General features: G+C 67.4%; 2 protein-coding genes across 5 annotated transcripts in view; both read right to left on the reverse strand.

Moving 5' to 3' along the window:
- The window catches only part of RPS10 (ribosomal protein S10), a 115,065-nt gene extending 110,521 nt beyond the window's left edge, over window positions 1-4,544 (reverse strand). Inside the window, exon 1 of the mRNA XM_058306595.2 lies at window positions 4,538-4,544. The gene's annotated coding sequence lies outside the window, so the exon portion shown is untranslated. The remainder of the gene's footprint in view (window positions 1-4,537) is intronic.
- SPDEF (SAM pointed domain containing ETS transcription factor) lies at window positions 1,443-20,661 on the reverse strand. Of its 4 annotated transcripts, none has more exons than XM_058306591.2 (7): window positions 20,437-20,661; window positions 8,756-9,214; window positions 8,322-8,450; window positions 6,717-6,914; window positions 4,592-4,639; window positions 4,337-4,483; window positions 1,443-2,061 (listed from the first exon to the last, which is right to left on the reverse strand). In XM_058306591.2, exons 1-7 carry the CDS (start codon window positions 20,462-20,464, stop codon window positions 1,883-1,885), a joined length of 1,188 nt encoding a protein of 395 aa, XP_058162574.1. In that variant the 5' UTR covers window positions 20,465-20,661; the 3' UTR covers window positions 1,443-1,882. The 4 variants fall into 4 exon arrangements, with proteins under 4 accessions (XP_058162574.1, XP_058162575.1, XP_058162576.1 ...); XM_058306592.2 differs by lacking the exon at window positions 20,437-20,661 and adding an exon at window positions 19,502-19,900; XM_058306593.2 differs by lacking the exon at window positions 20,437-20,661 and adding an exon at window positions 18,163-18,387.
- Window positions 20,662-20,667: the final 6 nt, after the last annotated feature.

Consider the following 20,667-nt stretch of genomic DNA (forward strand, 5'->3'; position numbering starts at 1 on the left):
CGGCGCCGGGGGGTCTGCCACCCCGAGGGGCTGCCACGCACGCGGCAGGGAGCCGGCCCCCCCGGCGCCTGGAGCGCCCCTTTCTGGAGTGGTGCCAGCCCCCCACTGCTCGCCCTTTGTCCTCCTCCTCCCTGCTGAGACAGGAGGCCTCTCCAGGCCACACCGAGCTGGGGACACGCAAGCGGCTGGCTCCGGGGACGCGCTGCGGGGCGGGGAGGGCGGGCGGAAGACAAAACCAGTTCAGCAGCGCTGTGCCAGGGTCTGGCCGGGGTCCCAGCCCGCCCCCTCCCCGGTGTGGGCAGACGGCAGGGGCCCAGCGAGCCCCAGCCCCGGGCAGGGCCCCCCCTCCCCGCTCCGTCCCGGTCCCCGGCTGACAGATGCCAAGGTGCTGTTTGCTCACTGCCACGAGTAAACTTTCTTCTGGAGACAATAAACTTGCTGGGGGCAGAAGCCGGCGTATGTGGGACAAGGTTTAACCCTTGGTGGTCTGGGTGGCACTGGGAGACACTGGCTCCCCGTCCCGTCCCCTGGAAACCCGGCCTCGGAGAGAGGCCCGTGGTTCAGGCCCTGCTTCTGCCGGACTGGGGAGCTCGTCGCTTAACCTCCCTGAGTCTCAGTTTCGTCATCTGCAAAAGGCGGGGAGAACCCCGGACACAGCCTTTTGGGCAAGGGAGTGACCGAAAGCAGTGGAAGCATCTGGCTGGCGGCAGGCCTTCGGGACACACGAGCAGGGAGAATCCACAAGAGCTGTCCCCGGGGGAGGAAGCAGGAGAAAGCCGAGCGGGTCGCTCTGCCCGGGAGAGCGGGTGGCAGGTCCCAACTCACCCGGCAGGTGCACCTGTGACACACGCCCTCGCCCCATCGACACTCGCTCGCACCCCAAGGCGTTCACAGCGCCGCAGGCCGCCTGCCCAAGACCGCGAGCTGAGCCTGCAGGAGGGAACCACACCCATACCACCCTCTTCCACCCTGCCCGCTGCAGGGATGCTGTCCCACCCTGCCCCACCCTCTCCCGCGCCCCTGCTGCCCAGCCCAGAGCCCCGGTGCGAGGTCCAGCTCTCCCTGGGTGGGCCAAGGAGAGGCCAGGGCCCTGGACCCTCTCACAGGAGGCTCAGCCCCTCGGCCCAGCCCAGGCACAAAGCCCTGACCCTCAGGAGGGCAAGAGCCTGCGGGGGCCCCCTCCAGCCGCAGCCCCGGCCCCTCCTTCTAGCCCGAGGGAGGTGGGGGGAGGAGGTGGCCATTCTCGCCCCTCCTTGGCCTTGAGGACTCACAGCTGCTCCCCCCAACCTTCCAGCCATCGTCGTGCCTTTCCTTTCAGGCTCAGTTCAGGACTCGCCTCCCCCAGGAAGCCTCTGTGGACCGCCCTGGGCCCCCGGGACCACAACCACTTGTGCCCACCGGTGGCTCCGGGCCGCGCCGTGCTCTGTACACACTGGGCCGTATCCGTTCTCTGGTATCTTTATTATCCATTCGTGGGGGCACCTCCGGCTCCCCGATTCAGGGCGGCAAACAGCTCCCGGCACCATGCCAGGCCCGGGCGGCAGTGGGACGGAGCCGAGGCCCATGGGCTGTGAGTCCGGAGGCCTGGCTCGGCCACGCCCGCTCCGCAGGCTTTGGGCTCCGTGCCAGAAGTCCCGGGTCAGAGCCTGAGCGGCTGGGGCGCGGGGTCCTCCCGTGGGGAGCGGCGAATGCACGGGGTGGCCTCCGTGGGCCGGGGGGACCACCCCGGTGGGCGGGCCGGGGGAGCGGTGGCCTGAGGAAGGAGCCCCAGGCCCCCCCCCCCGAGAGCTCCCGTGCCCGCCCGGGCCCCGGGCCGCCGCCGCCCGCCCTCTGCCCCGGCCCGGGCGCTGGCCGCGGGGAGAGCCTGGCCCGGGCGCGGCGCTCAGATGGGGTGCACGAACTGGTAGACGAGGCGCTGGGAGACGTCGGGCTTGCGGATGATGCCTTTCTTGTAATACTGGCGGATGGAGCGGCTCAGCTTGTCGTAGTTCATGGCCGGCCGGTTCTTGCGGACGCCCCACAGCCGGGCCACCTGGGCCGAGTCCTCGATCTTGAAGATGCCTGGGGGGACCCCCGGACAGGCCCGGCGGCGGGCGGGGCGCGAGGGAGAGAGCCAGCGGGTCAGCGTCGGGGGACGAGCCCGGAGACCCGTGCCGCAGGCTCCCTCCGCTTGGGGCAGGGGCAGGGCGGCGCGGGGAGGGCACAGCGGCTGGCCCGGGGGGCACCCCGCCCCAGCAAGGGGCCCGGGACCCTCGGGGGGGGGCCTCGAGGTATCGGCCTGGGGGCTGCGGGGACAGCCGTCCGGCTGGGGGTTCGTCTCATCTCTGCCCCTGCCCCCCGGGTAGCCCCACGCTGCCCCCACCCAGGCCACGGCAGTACAGCAGGGTGACACGAGGGGCTGGGGCCAGCGCTGGGCTGAGGCCCCCTCCCCGCTCACCAGCAGGGTGCCCTGGGGGCCGGTGACTGCACCCGGGCATCTCTAAGGCAGAGGCCGGAACTGCCCCACGGCTGAGGCGAGGGTCCCGATAAAGGGTCAACGCTCTGGGGCCGGCGGCCTCCTGGGTGCCCCGGCGAGCCTGCCCGTGACGGTGGGCGGTTTGGGGCCCTCGCCCAGCTCTGCTCCTGCTGCAGGGTTTTCGTGCCCCCCTCGGAAGCCCTGTGGGGCTCCCGGCTGTGCCCACGGCTCACTGGGCAACGCTGCACCCCACTTTGCCCCTGTGGCTCCAAGCCTGAATCTCAGCCACTTTCAGGCAGGATGAAGCGATAGGAGGTGGTGGATTTGGAGCCTGGCCTGCCATTTCCTAGCTTTATAACCTGTCCGAGCCTCCGTTTTTCCGTCTATAAGAGAAGGTTAGTGACAGCGTAGGATTTCTTTTCCCCCGACATCATGGCATGTTGAGTTGTTACAGAAAGAGTTTAGAATGGAGCCTGAAGGCACCTTGCCAAGACCTTCAGGTCTCTCTCGTAAGGCACACCTCCTCCAGGAAGCCCTCCGAGGCCACCTGGCGCTCCTCGTCTCCCTTCCCTGGCTCTATCACGGCACTGACCCCGCCTGAGGGTCTGCTCCCTCGGTCTCAGAGACTCGCCCAAGGTTCCCACACCTAACTGCTGTGGGAGTCTTCTGCTCGCCACCCCCACCCAGCCCTTTCTCGTCTTCCACCATCGGCCCAGGGGCACCTCCCTGGAGCCCCATTGGTGCCCCCAAGCCCAGGCCCAGCCGGCCCTCCGCCCCCGCAGGGCTCCTGCACAGCCCCCTTCACAGCCCGGGACGCTCTGGGCACCAGCTCGGGTCACTTCTCTCTCCAGGTGAGGACCCCGCAAGGAGGGGGCACGTCTGAGAGCAGCCCGCCACGTCCCTAGACACAGCAATTCTCCACAACTGTGGCCGGGTGAGCGCGGAAGCAGAGCAGGTGCTCAGCAAATACTTGGTGGGTGGAGGAATCCCCTCTACAGAGAAGACTGAGGTTCAGGCAGCCACAGCGCAGGGGGCGGGGGGCCCTGGAACCCAGGTTTCTTGGCTCCGAGCCTTTTTCAAACACACACACAGGCAAGCGGCTGTGGCACAAGCAATTGAGCTCCCGGTTCCCATATGGAGGACCTGGGTTTGATCCCGGGACCTCCTGGTTAAAAAAAATAGAGAACAGGCATCCCAGACCCGCGTGGAGGGGCGCGGGTGCCCACGCAGCGAAGCGACACCAAAAAGACGATGAGGCAGCTAGATAGAAAACACACACACACACCTTCCTGTGCTGTCCAGTATAGCAGCCACCAGCCCAGGTGGCTACCGGGCCCTTGAAATGTGACAAGTGCCAAAGCGAGATGGGCCATGGGTGCAAAATACACACCAGCCCTCAGAGGCTCAGTGGCTGTCTCATGAGCAATCTTTATACTGAGTGTAAGTTAAATGATAATAATGGAGCTATAATGGGTTCAATAAAATGTCCTATGAAAATTAAATTCGCCTGTTTCTTTCAATTTTTACAACACGTGGCTACGAGAGACTTTAACGTCCGAGTCGTGGCCGGGGCTGCGTTTCGGACCCCGCTCGCCGGGGCTCTGCAGGGAAGTGATGGCATTTCCTGGGCAAAGGCCGTGTCGCCTTCTCTGCCAACAGCTGGAAGGCCCTCCCGGGCCCCGGGCGCGGCGCGGGGCTGGGCGCCCCAATAAAGCAGAGCGGGGCCGGGGAGCCGGACGTGGACGCACAGCCACGCAGGCCCGGGGGTGCTCCGGCCACAGCGGCGTGTTGCGTGCGCGGGGCAAAGAGGGGGACCCCCGCCCACCGCGGCGCTCCCCGCTTGCCGTCCCGCCAGGGCCGGGCGGCGGGGCACCCACTCACCCTTCTCCTTGTTGAGCCACCGGATGAAGCGGCCGTAGCTGTGCGGCTTGAGCAGCAGCTCCTTGAGGAACTGCCACAGGTGGATGGGCTGGCCCGAGCAGGACGAGTCCACCTCGCTGTCGGTCCAGCTCTCCTCGCCGGCCGAGGCTGGGCAGCGGGCGGGGGGCGGTGAGAGGGGAGCGGCGGCCAGCCCCCCGCCTCCGCGGCGGCCGCCCTCCACCCCGGCCCCGGGCCCCCGGCCCCCTCCCCACTCACCGCAGTAGTGAACGGGCCCAGGCGACGTCCTCTCCTTCATCCAGGCCGCTGCGGGGCAAGGACAGGAGTTGGGGGACCCAGGAGGGACGGAGAAACCGGGGGGACGCAGAAGCCCCTCTGCGGCCGGGGGTCTGCCCTGCCGTTCCTCCCTCCTGCCTGGCTGGGAAAACGGGCTGTTTACGAGGAGCTACTGCCTCCAAGAAAATTCCGGAGCGGGGAGGGGCGGCAGAGACCCCGCGAGCGACCCCTGAGCGTGTGTGCGGAGCGCGGCTGGAGGTCGGGCCTCCTCTCCTCCCTGTGGAATGGGGCCAGGCCGCCCTCTCACGGGGCTCGGGAGGATTCAAGGCCGTGGCGTCTACACTGCCCGGCACTGGGTGCCGGGCCCTCAGCCACCAAGGTCACCAAGCTCCTCCGGCCCCCCCCGGCTCTCCTTGCTCCCACCTGGGCCCCGGCTCTCCCAGCTCCAGACCAAGCCATGGGGGCAGGAGGCAGCCGCTGAGAGGCAGGGACGGAGCGCCGGTTCAGCTCCTGCCTGGACCGCCCCTCGGCCCGGCACTGACCGCTGGGCCATACGAGGGGCTCAAGTCCCCTAATTAAGTCTGGGCCCCTGAGCACAAGGACCTTGACACATGGGGCCAGCACCGCATCCTCCATGGCACCCAAGCTCTGTGCCAGGCACACGGAGGGTGCCCGGTGAGAGCAGACGACTGAAACATGAAGGGATTGGTTGCAGCCATCAGAAAGAAAAGGGAAGGGGGGCAGATGTAGCTTGAGTGGCTGAGCACCTGCTGCCCACGTTTGAGGCCCTGGGTTCAATCCCTGGTACCTCCTAAAAAAAAATAATAGGGAAGTCCAGTCCAGCAACAGATGAATAAATAGACAAAAAGAGGTGCATCCATGCAATGGAATATGAGCCGGCCATAAAAAGGAAAGTTCTTATCCATGATCTATAACATCCATGACCTATAACATACATGACCTATAACACCCATGATCTATAACATGTATGAACCTTGACGACATCAGGTTGGGGGAAATAAGCCAGGCACAAAGGGACCAATACTGCATGATTCCACTGGTATGAAAGACCTAGAAAAAGCAAATTTCCAGAGACAGAACATAGAGCTTCTCAGGGGTTGGGGTGGAGAAATGGGGGGTTATTGCTTGCAGGGCACAGAGTTTGTGTTTGGGGTGATGAAAAATATGAGCTGAAGGAAGGTGACGAAGGTAGCACAACATTAGGGAAGTAATTAATGCCAATGAATTGTACTCTTAAAAACGGTGACAATGGGGAATTTTATGTGGTATTCCTGTGGTATATCATAAATTTTTTTAAAAAGAGAAGGAAGAGAAGATTGGGGCGGTTGTACATATTCTGATGGAGAACAATCTACAGGACACACTGTGACGGGCAGAATAGGGCCTGTACACTGGTGCTGTTTGTGTATCTGAGTATATGTTTGCTTTAATATGCATCGACTTTCCCTGAAAAGCTATCCAAGAAACTGGGGACAGTGGAGGCCTCTGGGGAGGGGAATTGGCAGGCTAGGGGAGAATTACCTTTTGCAGGATACTATTTTTCACTATGGTTTGGTTTTTAATCATGCACAGGCATTCCCACATTACTTCTTTAATTACAAAAAAAGGAAGGGGGGAGCGGGTGGGGCTCGAGCGGTTGAGCACCTGTTTCCCACCAGGGAGGGGCTGCCTAAAACCAAAAAAGCAAACCAATGAAAAAACCAACTCAGGGGAGCTGATGTTGGCTCGGTAGTTGAGCACCAGCCTCCCACACATGAGGTCCCAAGTTCAATCCCCGACCTTGAATACCACAAAAAAAAAAAAGGAAGGATTTTGTGGCATCCAGGGAGTCCTCCGCTCTGATGGCATGTTCTCACAGTCAGACTTCTACCTTTTAACTTCTAAGGGTCCGCTGACCAGGGCTGAGGGGGGGGATGGGGGTTCGCCCAGGATTCAGGGGGGTAGCCACAACTGGGCCTGAGACTGGAGACGGAGCCGAGACTGGGGACCCAGGACCCACCACCCCAGCAGAGGGTGGCCCCCCCGCCCGGCGCCCTGGCCTGGTCACCCACTCGCTGCCCCTGGCGCCTGCCCCGCCTCGTCCCACCTGATTTCCAGATGTCCAGGTGTGCGTGCAGCACGTCCCCACCCAGGGGCGAGCGCTGGCGGAACTGCTCCTCCGACATGGCACACAGCTCCTTGCCCCCCAGCTCCTGGAAGGCCCTGCCCACAGGGGGCAGCCGGTACTGGTGCTCCGTCCACAGGAGCCACTTCTGCACGTTGCTGGGGCTCCAGTCCACGGGGTCTGGGTGGGAGACAGCCCGTCAGCCCCAGGCTGCTTGGGGGCACCGCCCGGAGGCGGCCCCCTCCGCTCGGGTGGAACCCGCGCCCGGGCGCTTTGGAGGGGGGGCAGGGGCAGCTGTGCAGGGGGCACCCAGGAAGGGGAGGGGCGAGGAGGATGGCCAAGGCCGTAAAGTCCAGCTGGGCTCAGGGCAGGGGCTTTTGCACCCTCACCACCCCCCTTGTGTCTTCCCAGTGCCCTCCAGCTCCTCCAAGGGGCCTTCCGGGGAGCCCTGGCCCTGCGGCGACAGCGCCATTAGGCCAGAAATGTCTCCCCAGATGCCTCCTGTCCTCCCCGCGCCCCACAAAGAACCGAGAACACAACCAGGAGTTAGTCCCACGCCCCCACCCCAGCTCCTCCCCGCCTGGCAGATGAGGGGGACGGCACTGCCACCCCTTTACCCGACACCTGGCAAAGGGCGCGGGCACAGTAGCCACTCGAGGCGCGTGGCTGAGTGAGAGGCAGGCCCGGGCCGCGGGCAGCGACGGGCTGAGCGGCCAGGAGCGCGGTCGCTGGTGGGACCCCTGGGAGGCTGCTCGGGGGAGCCCGGCTGTGGCGCAGCCACAATGGGGTGGAGCAGGTGCCCCAGCTGGGCCATCTGCTGGCAGGACTGCCCCCACCTATCAGCCCGTTTTCCTCCCCGAGGGCAAAGCCATTTGTCCCTGTCCCCATCGTTCAGAAGAGGCAGTGGGGGAACCTGGTGGGGCGGGCTGGCCTGGGGACTGGGAAGCTAGAAGACCGGGAGTCGGTCCGCAGCTGGGACCGCGGGGGGTGGGTGCCAGGCCCAGGAGGAAGGGCTGAGCTGGTCGGGTCCACAAAGACCCTTCCCGTGTGGAAGGAGCAAGGGTGGGCGGCTCCAATGCCGGAGCCAGGGACCCAGGGACCCAGGGCTGGAGAGGCGGTGCAGGGACAGCGCCAGCCCCGCGGCCACACCTTCCAGGGACGCTGATGTCAGCAGAGCCCTGGTCACCGCTGTCCAGTGCCACGTTTATCTATTTGCTCATGGTTCGTTCCCTTTGCCACCGTGTGAGCGCCGCGGTTGTGGGGGCTTTGTATTGTGTTCAACTCAGGTCCCCAGTCTTAGTGGCTGGCCCGTCAGAAAGGCCGGCGGTTGGATTCACTCCACAGCTCTTCACTGAGCACCTACGATGTGCGAGGTGCTAATCTGGGGACTGGGGATGAAGCGACCCAACGGACAAATGAGCCGCCCTGCGCTTGTGAGGTGCACATTCTAGTGGGGGGGACAGACGGTAAACGGGATAGATAAACTATGTAGCATGCCAGTGGGCAAGAGGGGCTGTGAGAGAAAGTGGAGAAGAGGAATGGGAGGTGGGGGAGCAATTTCAAAAGAAGGGCCAGGGAAGGCCTCACTGAGCTGGAGCCATTCCAGTGAAGAGCTGCAGGAGGCCAGGCGTGAGCTCAGTGGTTGTCCAGGCTGCGGGTGCAGCAGGTGCAAAGGTCCTGAGGTGGGATGTCCTTGGCGCACAGAGGCCGGTGTGGCTGGGGCAGAGCAGGTGAGGGGAGAGTGGAGAGGGGTCTGAGAGGAGGTGGTGGGCCAGCCGGCTTGAGCTCGCTTTGCGCAGCGCCGTGGGGCCACAGGCCGGCGTGGGCAGGGCACTGAGATTGGCGGATGCTTTTCCCAGCCCAGGCTCGCAGCTGGTGTGTTACGGTCCGATCATACCCGGAGAAGCACCAGCATCCCTGGGGCTTGCCCTTGGCCAGGATCCGACAGGCGGTGCCCCCGCCCCCCTGTCCTGCCCGCCCCCACCCCGGTCCGGTCCGGAGGGGGCCCGCGGGGGCCTCACCTGCGGTGATGTTGAGCAGCTTGCAGGCGGTCTCGATGTCCTTGAGCACCTCGCCCACCACCATGGACTGCACCTGCTCCAGCGAGTGCTCCTCCAGGGCCAGCGCGCCCGGCGCCAAGTCCAGGCCGCCCCCCGGGGCCTGGCTGTCGATGATGGGGCACTGCTCAGGCTCCTCCGGCGGCTCCCCCCGGGCGCCGGCCCCGGGGCCCTTGGCCGTCCAGCCGCCGTCCTCGGGGTACAGCATGTCAAAGTAGGAGAGGTAGAAGGCGGGCAGGCCCTGCTCGGGCGTGGTGGGGGGACTGGGGCTCCAGTCCCGTCTCGGGGGCCCCGTCGCCCCCTTCTCCGGGCCCGGCCGCAGCCCCGCGTCGGCGGGCAGCAGGAGGCGGCTGCCGGGCGCGCCGCTCGGGCCCGGGCTGGCGCTGCCCATGTCGCCGCTGCTGCTCGGGCCGGCCGCCGCGTCTGCAGAGGCAAAGGCGGGAGGGAGTGAGGCCCCAAGCCGCCCGTCCCCGCGGGGGGCGCTAAGCTGGTTCCGGGGATCAGGGCCCGGTGGGCAGGGGCCGGGCCTGGGAGAGGGGCAGCGGCGGGGGCAGCCGGGGCTGGGCGGGAGATGGGCACACCGGGCGGCTGGGAAAGAGCCAGCTGGGGTGGGGGCAGCTCTCTGCGGTCCCCCAGGGAAGCTTGGATGGCCGAGAGCAGCCTGTTTCCACCCGCAAACGTGCTGGAAGCACCTTGCCGAGGCACCTGGCCTCGCCGGCGCCCCGCGGGGAAGGCACGGTCAGCCCCGTTTGACAGCTGAGCAAACTGAGGCCTGGGAGAGGAGCCCTTCAGGCCCAGGCCCCCACCCGGAGCGCGGCCCCCTGTCCTGCGGGGGACAGGCTCCTCCTGAGAGCTCACCCCGATCTTCCCTGCTGCTGAAAGGGGGCGCGGGCGGAAGAGAGCAGGCCCTCAACCCCAAAGCCCCCGTCACCGGCCGGGCGAAGGCAGAGGAGCGAGGGGCGCGGGCTGGAAGCCCCTCCCGGGGCGGGAGGCGGCCGTCCCCTCCCACAGAGCCGTCTGGGGGAGGCGAATAAATTCACCGAGGGCGGTGCGCGAGGCGGCCGGCGGGCCACGACGCCCAGGGCCGGAGCCAGGGCCGCACCCAGCTCCCAGGGCCCTGGACCGTCGCCCCCCGCACGGGAGGACAGCGTGGCTGCTCGGAGCCAGGAGTTCGGGGCTCCCACCAGCCCCCGAGTGGGAAGATCGCCCACGGCGACGCGCCCCAGCCGCAGAGAGCGGCTCAGGAAGGGGGACAGGGGGCCAGCCTGGGGGCAAGGCCAGCTGCGTCCCTGGGGGTCTCTGCTGCAGGGCGGCGGTTCCCGAAGGGTGCTCAGGAGGGGCCCGCGAGGAGCAGGGGCACCCCCGGAGGCCAGAGCCGCTGGGGCGAGGCGGAGGCCAGTCCCGCTGGGACTCCTGCTGCTTGAGGGACGCGCGGCCAACAGAGCGAGGCTCTAATCAGAAGTCGGTGGCCTCCCGATGGGACCCACGGGGCGTCCCTGGAGCGGCGGGGAGACGAGGGGGTCCCTGGCCCAGCTTGTCACCCGGGGGGGCCGGCCTGCTCAGCCTCAGTGGGCAGCCAGCCTTTGTCCCCGCAGGTGGGAGACGGGAAGGGCCCGGGCTTGCTCCTCCGGGGCCAGCCGGCTTCACACCGCTGTCCAGCTCAGAAGAGGCCCCCTCCCCGGCTCCCCGGAGGGCACGGCTGGGTGAATGGAGCCTGGGTGGGGTTTTGTGCCCCCCCTGCCTGCTCAGCCGGGCACCCTTGTGCAGTGTCCAGCCCTCCCCACCTTACGGGGCAGCCCTGCACTTTTCCTGCAGTGGGGAGAATGCCAGCAAGAGGGAAGGGCGTTCCCTCTGATTTTGACTCTCCCTCTCAAGGGCTCCTTTAAGGGACAAGGAAGGAAAGGTCGGGGTGGGGTGGGGTGGGCAGGGACCCAGGTGGGGGCTGGGGCCGCGGGGGACAGAGGGCAGGCCTGGAGTCATTTCAAGTCCTTCTGTGCAAACACACGTGTGTGCCGTGAGCCCGCGGTATTTACCCAGGCGGTGCCAACAGCCCACTCTGCCCCTGGGTCCCCACCCGGCCCGGGCCCACGCCCTACCTCCTCGGCCACCCCGCCCCTCCCTCATCACCCCCTGCCTGCCTCCCGCCCCGTCCACGTCCCCAGTACCCCCAGCCCTGCCACGTTAGGGCAGTCTCTGCCAGCACGCTGGGCCCCGGGCCAGGGGGACGGGAAGCTGTCCCAAGAAGCAGGAGAACTGGCTTCCCCCGTGGCCCTCCTGCTGGCTCGGCCGCGGGTAGGAGCGGGGGCCGCTGCCGCGTCTGGGGACGGGGCGGCCGGAGGGGTCGGCGGGTTTGGAGGGCAGGGCCGGGGGCAGAGTTTGCCAGGCCAGGATGTGATGACACATCCCTGACGCATTTGCTGGGTGAGCGGCGAGGCCCTCGCATCTGTGCCCTGGCCGGGGAGAGGCGGGGCCGGGGCTCGCTCCCGTTTCACAGGCGGGGAAGTTAAGGCACGGAGAGGGTGGGCGGCCCCGGGCCCCTCCGCCCGCCGAGAACCCCACCGCCCCTCCACACGCACACGCCCAATTCCCCTCGCCCGCGTCCTAAGCGCCAGGGGCGCTGCTCTCAGGCGAGGCTTGGCCCCAGCTCCAAGATTTCCCCGGAGAAAAAGGAGTCAGTCATTCACCGCACGACGCCCGGGAAGGCCCGCCCTGGTGGGGCCTGGGGTGGCCTCGGTGCGCTGGTCGGAGGGCCCGGGGGCTGGGAGGCCCACCTGCACCGCTGCCTTCTCCAGGCTCCGGGGCTGGACTCAGGGGCGAGGGGCCTGCTCAGTGAGCACCTCCTAGCGCTGCGCCCGCAGCAGCACGCACGTGGCCTCCCGGGGTGCCCGCGCCTGTGCGGCGTGGATGAGCGAACCCCGCGTGCGGGCTGCGAGGCTCCGAGCGGTCCCGCGGCTTCCCGAGGGCCCCGGCTGGCCAGCACGGGCTCTGCTCTCTGCACCCCTTTCCCTCGGAGGCACCTGCTCGGGCCAGGCCCATCGTCCCAGCGATCCTCGCCATCTCCTGATGGGGCTCCTTGGTCCTCCAGAGTCCAGCCCCACGTCTCGGACTCTCACTCCACCCCACGGTCAAGGCCATCTCCCACCACCCTTTCATCAGACACTCCTGTGCTCAGGAACCTTCCGTAGCTGCCCATTGCCTGCCCTGCCCCAACAGCTGGTGCCCACCACCCAACCAAGATAATCAGAGTGGGAAGAGACCACGTATTGTGCTGTAATTTTATCGATGGGAGGGACACTGAAGTCTGGCGGGGAGGGTTTTATTTGCTGGTCAGCAGAGGGCAGGGGTCAGTGCAGCACCCACGTATCCAGCTCCGGGGAGAATGGCGTTTCTCCCAGCCCCCGCGGAGCCGACACGATGTGGCTCTTTGCTCTCGTGCTGGTGGCTCCTGCTCGATGGGCCCCTTCTTTCCTACCTAGATCCAGCTCAAAGCCCTCCTCCCCCAGGAAGCCCTCCCCAGCCGCCGCTGCCTCCCCCAGCTCTCCCTCGTGTGCCGTGCAGCTCCTGTGGTGGTCGTTGCTTCACGGGGCGGGGGAGTCCAGGCCCAGAGCACGGCAGGGAGCACCACGGCTACAACGGAGCCAGGCCCCTCGCCACGGGTCCTGGGACGGGCTCGTGGCGGCCGGTGCGCCCCGCGCGGGCCAGGCCCCAGGGGCTGCCGTCTCCTGAGCGATGCCTCCAGCTCCCAAACCTCGAGCTGATCTCGTCTGGGCTGAGCCGCGGGTCTGGATTAAGATGGCATGTCCGGGCTCCCTCCTGCCCCCAGGCTCTGCCTCCCTCTCCAGACAAAGACAGTTTGGTAACAGCTGGTGGAGGGCGAGACAGGGCCAGATCCGTGGGGCGGTGGCCAGGGGATTAGTCCCCTGGGACCCTTTCTCTCAGAACCTCCTCTTGCCCCAGGAGGGACCCCGCGTTAGAGACTTAGAGCAGCCGCTGCCCACCCTGCCCTGCCTGCTCTCACCCTTCTGGGCCAGGTGCTCCCCTGCCACACGCGGCCTCCCAGATGCTCATCTCCTGCGTCCTCCTTGGCTCCAGCCAGAGGCCCCCGCGTCCCCAGCTCAGGGGGGCCGAGTCACACGGCAAGGCTTTATTAAGCCCCTGGGGCGTCGTGGGGGGTTGCAGCTGACCCCCCACGTCCTGCTTGGCACAGGCCCCAGATCTTGCCTCTGGGGGACTATGGCTTGGGGTGAATGTGCCTGGTCCCCACCTCAGTCCTGCCCAGAACCCAGGCACCTGCTGCAGGCTAAGTGAGAAGAGCTCTGGGGCAGAGTGGGGAGGGGCTGACAGAGCCCTTCACTGACCCTGTGCTCGCCCCGGCTGCCTCTCTCCACCACCTGGGGGCGGACCTCCCCTGGCTTGCCCGTAGCTGCTCATGGCCCTGCTTTCAATATTTACTTCTATCCATCCACCCACCCATCCACCCATCCACCCATCCTTCATCCATCCACCCATCCACCCATCCACCCATCCTTCATCCATCCACCCATCCACCCATCCACCCATCCACCCATCCACCCATCCACCCATCCTTCATCCATCCACCCATCCACCCATCCACCCATCCACCCATCCACCCATCCACCCATTTACCCATCCACCCATCCATCCATCCTTCATCCATCCACCCATCCACCCATCCACCCATCCATCCATCCTTCATCCATCCACCCATCCACCCATCCACCCATCCACCCATCCACCCATCCACCCATCCACCCATCCATCCACCCATTCACCCACCCATCTACCCATCCACCCACCCATCCACCCACCCATCCACCCATCCATCCATCCACCCATCCATTTACCTATCCATCCACTCACCCATCCATCCACCCACCCATCCACCCACTTACCCATCCACCCACCCACCCCTCCACCCATCCACCCACCCACCCATCCATCCACCCACCCCTCCATCCATCCACCCCTCCACCCATCTACCCACCCACCCCTCCACCCATCCACCCCTCCACCCCTCCACCCATCTACCCACCCACCCCTCCACCCATCCACCCCTCCACCCCTCCACCCATCTACCCACCCATCCATCCATCCTCTGGGCCTCCTGTTAATGGGCTGTGGGCATGGGTCTGAGACCAGGCCAGGAGCCACTCAGGTGAGCAGGGGCTGCCGGGTCTGCCCCCGGTCAGCTGGTCAGCACCTTGGAGAGAACCCAAGCCTGCTCAGGCCGCGGGGAGTGCCAGGCCACTGCCCACGCCCTGCCCCTGCAGCTTCAGCCCTGCCCTAGACGTGCCCTTCTGACCCCGCAGCTCCTCCGGCGGCCCCCTCTTTTCTCCTTGGACAGCTCCTGCCTTCCCAAGGAACCCCAGGCCCCTCGCCCTCCAGAACCGCTCTTTCAACTAGCGGGACCCCAGAGAGCCGCCCAGGCCTCCTCCTTACTGCACTCTGCCCCCTGCCCCCCAGTTGCCCTCCCCACTGGACAGAACAGGCCGGCAGCACCGAGGGAGGCCCTGGCACGCTCCCACGCAGCCCACTGCATCCGTCGGCAAGCACCTGCTGCCCTTGAGCAGAGAGAAGGCAGAGAGAAGGACGGTGGGCATCTGGGGAGCGGCGGAGAGGACCTGTGTCCTGAGTTCAGCAGGAGAGGAGGGGAGGCGGCTTCCTCGAGACCCCCGAGCTCTCCCCACCTGCCGAGACCTGTCCGGGCCACTGACCTACCTTTCTCAGGAGCCCTCCTCTCCGGGAGGCGCGCCTTGGGGAGCCAGCCAGCGGTCCCAGAGCTGGCGGGGTGTGTGTTGGGGGATACGAGGGATGGGAGGGTGGGTGGGGAGTTGGGGGGCGGGGCCAGGGTGCAGGGGATGGGGCGCAGGGAGGGGAGGGGACGGGAGAGCAGCAAAGCCGCCGGGTCTGGCCTGCTTTTCCCACAGCTCCGCGAGGCAGCCAGGAGCCCGCCCGCCTGTCCCAGCCGCGTGCCCCAGCCGCTCCCGGCGTCCCCCGCTTGCCCCCGCCGACACCCTTCCAGTCCTTCCTGGACAATGGAGGCCAAAGCAAATAAATGGCTTCGCCGGGCTCTCCAGCCATCCCCCGGGGCGGCCGGCATTATTCCCGCCTGCGAGGCAAGGGCACCGTGACCTGTGCGGGGCCGTGTCCACGCGTGGCCGAGCCTGAGCGCCGCCCTCTCCTCAGCTGGCGCCGGCGGACCTGCCCCCCAGCCCCCAGGCTCGCCGCTGCCGACCAGTCGCCTCCGCGCGGGCTACCCGCCAACCCAGCCCCCGAGCGCCAGAGCCCCACGGTGGTCCCGGCGGTGGGCCTGGGTGGCACGGGTGCTGTCTGGAGGTACGGGGACCCCCGCAGCCCCAGGCCCCCCCCCATACCTGAGTGTGCCCCGGCACCTGGAGATGTGCGTTCACATCCTCCCTCCTGCCCCGACGTGGGCCTTGGTCGCCCCCGCTGCGCCCTGAGGGCTGGGACATCCCAGGACTTCCCCAGCCCACGCGTGGTCTCGGTTCTAGGACCTCCTGCCCCCACCTTGCCCCTCAGACCTCGGGAACTTGGGAGGTGGCTGGCGTCGGCCCCCCTCCCCCGAGGCATGGAGTTGGTGGCCGGAGCCCTGAAGGGCCTGGCCCACCTGCTGGGCAAGCCGGGGGGGCCCCCGCCGGGCCGCCCCCTCACACCCTGCCCGGGGGGGCCCGGCTCCCGCCCCGGCAGGAGCACCTCCCCACTTCTTCAGGCTGGGACCCCCCGCCCAGACGAGCCCAGGCTCGGATTAGGTGAAGCTGCGGGGTCGTGGCCGGATCCCGACTTTCCACCGTATTATTATTATGTATTCATTGATTTTTTAGGAGGTACTGGGGATTGAACCCAGGACCTTGTACATGCAAAGCAGGTGCTCAACTGCTGAGCTACACCTGCTCCACAAAATGCTGTCTTTTTTTTTAGGAGGTACTGGGGATTGAACCCAGGACCTCGTGATGGGAAGCAGGCGCTCAACTACTGAGCTACAGCCACTCCCCAGGGGGTGTGGTTTTTCCATTAGCTTGTTTGTTTTTAGGAGGTACCCGAGATTGAACCCAGGACCTCATCCATGGGAGGCAGGCGCTCAACCACTGAGCTGCACTCGCTCCCCTTCCCACCGCACGAAGGACAAATTCCACCTGGTTCTCAGGACCCTCCAGAAACTGACGATTACATCTTCCGTCAGCCCGTGTTGAGCACGTACTATGTGCAGATACGTTCCATTTCTCGATGCCCCGTTGAGCCCATGCCCCCGGCCCCCACCCAGAGTGGCTGCCCCTCCTCCTCTCTCTCGCCCCCCCGCCCACCTCCAGGGCTGGGCCGCGCAGCTCCTCTCTTCCCCGCACGCCTCCAGCCCCTCGTCCACAGCGCCCCTCCCGGCTCCTGGCACGCGCCAGGGCTGAGGGTCCCCGGGCGTCTCGCTCCTGACAGCCCCGCCCCAGCAGGGCAGGCCTGGAGGGCCCGAGGACACAGGGACGTCCCCTGGTTCTGCCGCTTCCGCCTGTGGCCCTGGGTCCCTCACCTCCTCTTTGGTGAGTTGGGGGCTTGTGAAGATGCCTCTGGGGCCTCAGATGGCAGGACAGAGGCGGGACAGGGGCGGGACAGCGCCGCGCCCTCTCGGGGGGCGCACACGCGTTGCCCTCCAGGTCCTTACTTTCCTTGGCTCTGGGAGCCTCCTAGGGGCCCAGCTCAGAGGGGGAATGCAGAGGCCCTCGGTCAACCACGGTCGGTGCGGTCGTAAACTCTTGATGGGACGGGGGGGAGAAAATGGGCCTCAAGCTCCAATCCTCGGGCCGGGGAAAGGGGCTGCCGTCACCCACGGAGCCTGGCCGCCGAACTCGGACATTCAGCGGGCAGAAACGATGGCTCAGGACGGCTTAGAAAGTGGCGTGGGGGACAAACGGAAGGCTCTCCAACGTTCCAGAAGGACCAGAGTCCAGCATGCCCTGTCCTGAGAGGCGAGGCACAGAAGGGGCTTTACCTGGGCTGGGCAGGTGATCAGGGCCACGGGGGCAGGGGTATGGGGCGTGCCCCGCCCGGCCCCTCTGCCCTGGGGGCTGGAAGCCGGCAGCGCTCAGGCCAGCTTGCTGCCCCAGGAGCAGGGACAGAGGACTTGCGCTGCGGCCCTGCCGCCAGCCTCGCGCTCTGGAGCCCTCGCCTGGGCAGTCAGCCCCCCTCCCACGCCGCCCAGCACCCAGGAAGGGGTGCCTCGCCCCGCAGGTGCCCGCCAGGCTCCCGGCCGCTTCCTAGGGTCTGGGGTGGGCCCTGGCAGCGGGAGGAGGGGCCCGGGAGGAGGCTCGCTCTCCCCGGGCTCAGGGGGGCCCCCCACCAGGGGCAGGGGAGAGTCTGGCAGGGGCTGCCCCCGGGCCGGGCTGCCCGGCTTGTCAGGGAACCAGCGGAGGAGGCAGGAGGAGGAGGCCTCGCTAAATGCCAGGAAGAGCCCAGGGCAACTCGGCTTGTGCAAAGTTTGCTTTGGGAAGAGTTGTTCCACCTGACAGGCTGCTTGCTGGGCTGGGGGCGTGGGAGGGGCGCGGCGAGGGGAGGGCCAGGGACGGGCCAGGCCGGTGTGAGCCCCGGCTCCCTGGGTCTCCGGCTCTGGGGCCGGCGCGGGGCAGCGGGCAGCCTCTGAGGCCCTGTTAGGAGCTCATCTTCCAGGGGACGTGAGGGCGGAGGGGGGCGTGGGTGGGCACTCCTTGGGACCTGTGCATGAAGCCGGCCCCTGGGAGCGAGGAGGGACGGCCAGCCTGGAGGAGGTGCCGGGGGGGGGGGGGGGGGGAGTGCAAGGGAAGAAGAAAGAAGCAGGTGGTGGAAGTACAGAGGGGAAGGGAGCGGGTCGGAGGGTGGCATCTGGGGAGAGAAAGACGGTGGAGAGGGAGGCCTGGGCCCCCGGCCCTGGGGTCACCTGCTCTCTGGCCCAGCCCAGGAAAATCGTTGGCCTGACCCACCCCCCTGGCCTCTAGAAGGAGCCAGAGCCAGGGGTGCCTGTCTCCCCCACCCTCAGCCTAGGAGACGAGGCCGAGAAAGCACGCGCACAAGGCTCCTACACAGCCTTCAAAGCCCCACTCCGGGCTGTCTCCTCTGAGAAGCCTCCTTTAACAAGTCCTAAGTTACTCAGAGACCACCTTCTTCAACCTTCTCCTCTCGCAGACCAAGCGCTGCAAGCGCAGGGAGGACAGTGACTGCCAAGGTTACACAAGGAACGACGGCGCCGAGGCCCTCCCGCTCTCCTCTTGCCTCCATCCAGCGGGCATCAGTCAGAACCGACTTCCCCAGTCACACTCCAGCTGTTCAGCACAAAACTAGGCTCAGTTGTTGCAGGGCTATTAGGTCAATACCTGCAGGCAAGTTGGTGTTAAAAAGCTTCTCCCGGGTCTTCTATACTGCCCGCGTCACGCTCCACGAGCATCATCGATTGAGCACCTACTGGGTGCAGCCATATTCCCTTGGGCCCCGTAAACAGGGGGTTGCGCCCCACCTACTCCCGAGGGTCCTTGCAGAAAGCCAGCGGGGCCACGCCTGCCAAGGTGCTTTGCAATTGGAACGTCGGAGAAGCAACCTGGAAGAGCCGGGCTCGGCCCCCGTGCCTGGTGCGGAGGAAGCGCTGCCAGGCTCTCAGAGGGCAGGGGCGTCCCCGGCCCAGCGAGGGGCCACCCCCTCCCGCCTCCCGCTCCCCAGCCCCCAGCCTGACCCGGGCGTTGGGAGCCCCCGGCCCTGTCGTCCCCGCCCGCCGCCCCGGGCCTGGGGCAGCGCAGGCTCCTGTTTGCTTTGTTACTCAGCTGAGCAGCTGGTGCTGTGGAGATGCCACTTTATTGGGGTGGCTTTATCGGGGGAGGTGGGGGCGGGAAATCAGGCCGAGCCCCAGCCCTGACCGAGGACAGGCCGCTTGCCCTGGTGGCCCGGGCGGGGGCCGCTGGGTGGCCTGGGCTGGCTCGGCAGGCCTGCCCACTTCCCAGCCCGCAGGCGGGGGGCTCTCCGCCCTGTCCCCCCCTCCACGGCCACAGGAGGAATCTGGCCCATCGCGGACGTGAGAGCCTGCCGGGGCCCCCGCTGCTGCTCTCCTCCTGTGCCCAGGCCAGACCCCCAGGTCCTCGGCTGCCCCGGGCGCTCAAGTACCAGGGAGCTGGGCCCGCAGGCGGTCTGCCCAGGCTGCACCCACCACTGCCCAGCCCGGGCCCCCAGCCCCGGCCGGGCCTCGGGCCCCAGCGAGCCCCTGCCCACTCGTGGCCCGGCGCGGGGGGAGCCTGCCCTCGGCAGAGCGGGCGCGGCTGGCAGCAGCAGAAAGCCTTCTTGTCTTTCGCTAACCAAGCAGAACTGGCCAGGCCCCAGGGGCCGGGGCTGCCCCGGGGAGCTGCCACCTGCTCGGGCCGGGCGGGCTGGGCTGACGGGGCAGCCCCGACGGGGGTCATCCCAGGCATGGGGCGCCCTCGGGCCGCGCCAGGCCCAGGGGCCTCACCTCGGCTCCGGGGTGGGCCTGGGCGGGTGGACTGGGCAGCACTGCAGAGGGTGGGAGGCCCCGAGGGTGAGGGGGCCCAGATCCCGGCACCACCGATGACCCGGGTAGGACGTCCGAGCTGGCACAGCCCACCTGCAGGGCCTGCGCTCCGTCACCCTTCTCCCCCACGGCCGGCAGAGCGAAGCCCCGGGGCACGCCACGCTGCCACCTGCCAGACTTACCCGTTAGCTGCCGGGTGCCCGAGGAGTTGCCCGCTGCAGCGCCGACCCCAGGGGCCAGGCGGAGGCGTGGGCAGGTGGGGCCGCTGCCGGGTCTCAGCCGGGCATCCGGGGGGCCAGCGGGGCTGGGGGCAGAGGCAGCACCGCGGTGGGACGCCGGGGGGCCTGGCCACCCCCGACAGGTGGCCCGACAGGTGTCAGGGCCGTGCAGCCGGGAGGGAGCTCCCTGCCCCCAGCCCAGGGCCACCTCCTGGTGTCACCGTGGCAAGGCCCAGCCCCGGGGGCCTGGGGCGGGGGGAGGCCAGCGGGGGGCTCGGGCACCGGGTGCGCGGGCAACGCGGGCGGGCGGAGTGCAGGAATGTGCGGGGAGGAAGTCGGGCGGCCGGGAGATGAAGCGCTGGCCGGGCCTCATTTCCCATTATAAGTAATCCTTCCTTATTTACCTGAACAAACACGCTGCTGCTTACCTCAGGCCACAGGCGGGCTCCGGGTTAACCCTTGCCGGCCTTGCCCTCCTCCCCGGGGAGCTGCGGGCAGGCGGCGGGGGAGCCCCCTGTCCACCCCGCGTTAGTTCATCAGCCTCAGACAGCCCCCGAGCTCAGGGGAGGTGCAGGGCGCCGGGGTCTGGGGAGAGGGGCCGGCTCCAGGCGGGCCCGGCAGAGCCCAGGGGTCTGGCAAGCCAGCAGCGGTGGACACCCGCAGCCCCCCGGGGGTCCGGCAGGGGGCTGCGGGGACACTGAGGCTGGGCACTGAGCGAGGGCTTCCCAGCCCTCAAGGCCAGGGGCTCCGGGGCTTCGGAGACTCCCGGGGAGAGGCCCGTCCTGGCAGGAGGGGGGTTTGTGGCGAACGTTTACGGTTAGGTGACTTGGGGGCTGGCCACGGCAGGACCCTCCAGGGCTTCGAGAAGATTCTGAGGTCGTCCAAACGCGCTCCCTCACCTTCACGGAGGCCAAAGTTCTCCGCCATACGGCTGGACTTTCTCGCCGGGAGCACTTGGCGGTCGCTGTCACTGCCGCCCCCGAGAGGATGAACTGAGTCGTCCCCCAGCGAAGGCTGAGAGGAGATGGGCAGGGGACAGGCGAACAAGAGCCTAGAGGGGCTCCAGTCCACGCCCGCCCCCCGCGGCCCAGCCCTGCAGGGCCGTGAAGAGAAGGCCCCCACGCTCCCGG

This window comes from Dasypus novemcinctus, chromosome 11 (genome assembly GCF_030445035.2).
Source record: "Dasypus novemcinctus isolate mDasNov1 chromosome 11, mDasNov1.1.hap2, whole genome shotgun sequence".
Classification (NCBI taxonomy): Eukaryota; Metazoa; Chordata; class Mammalia; order Cingulata; family Dasypodidae; genus Dasypus; species Dasypus novemcinctus.

Excerpts from the sequence above, each read along its gene's own strand:
- SPDEF (XM_058306591.2), bottom strand. The coding sequence starts at position 20,464 with ATGGCGGAGAACTTTGGCCTCCGTGAAG. Across the intron at positions 6,915-8,321 it reads ACTGGAATGGCTCCAGCTCA|ACCCCGTGGACTGGAGCCCC; the intron begins GTGAGGCCTTCC and ends TCTCCCACCCAG. Across the intron at positions 4,640-6,716 it reads CCTGGACATCTGGAAATCAG|CGGCCTGGATGAAGGAGAGG; the intron begins GTGGGACGAGGC and ends CTTGCCCCGCAG.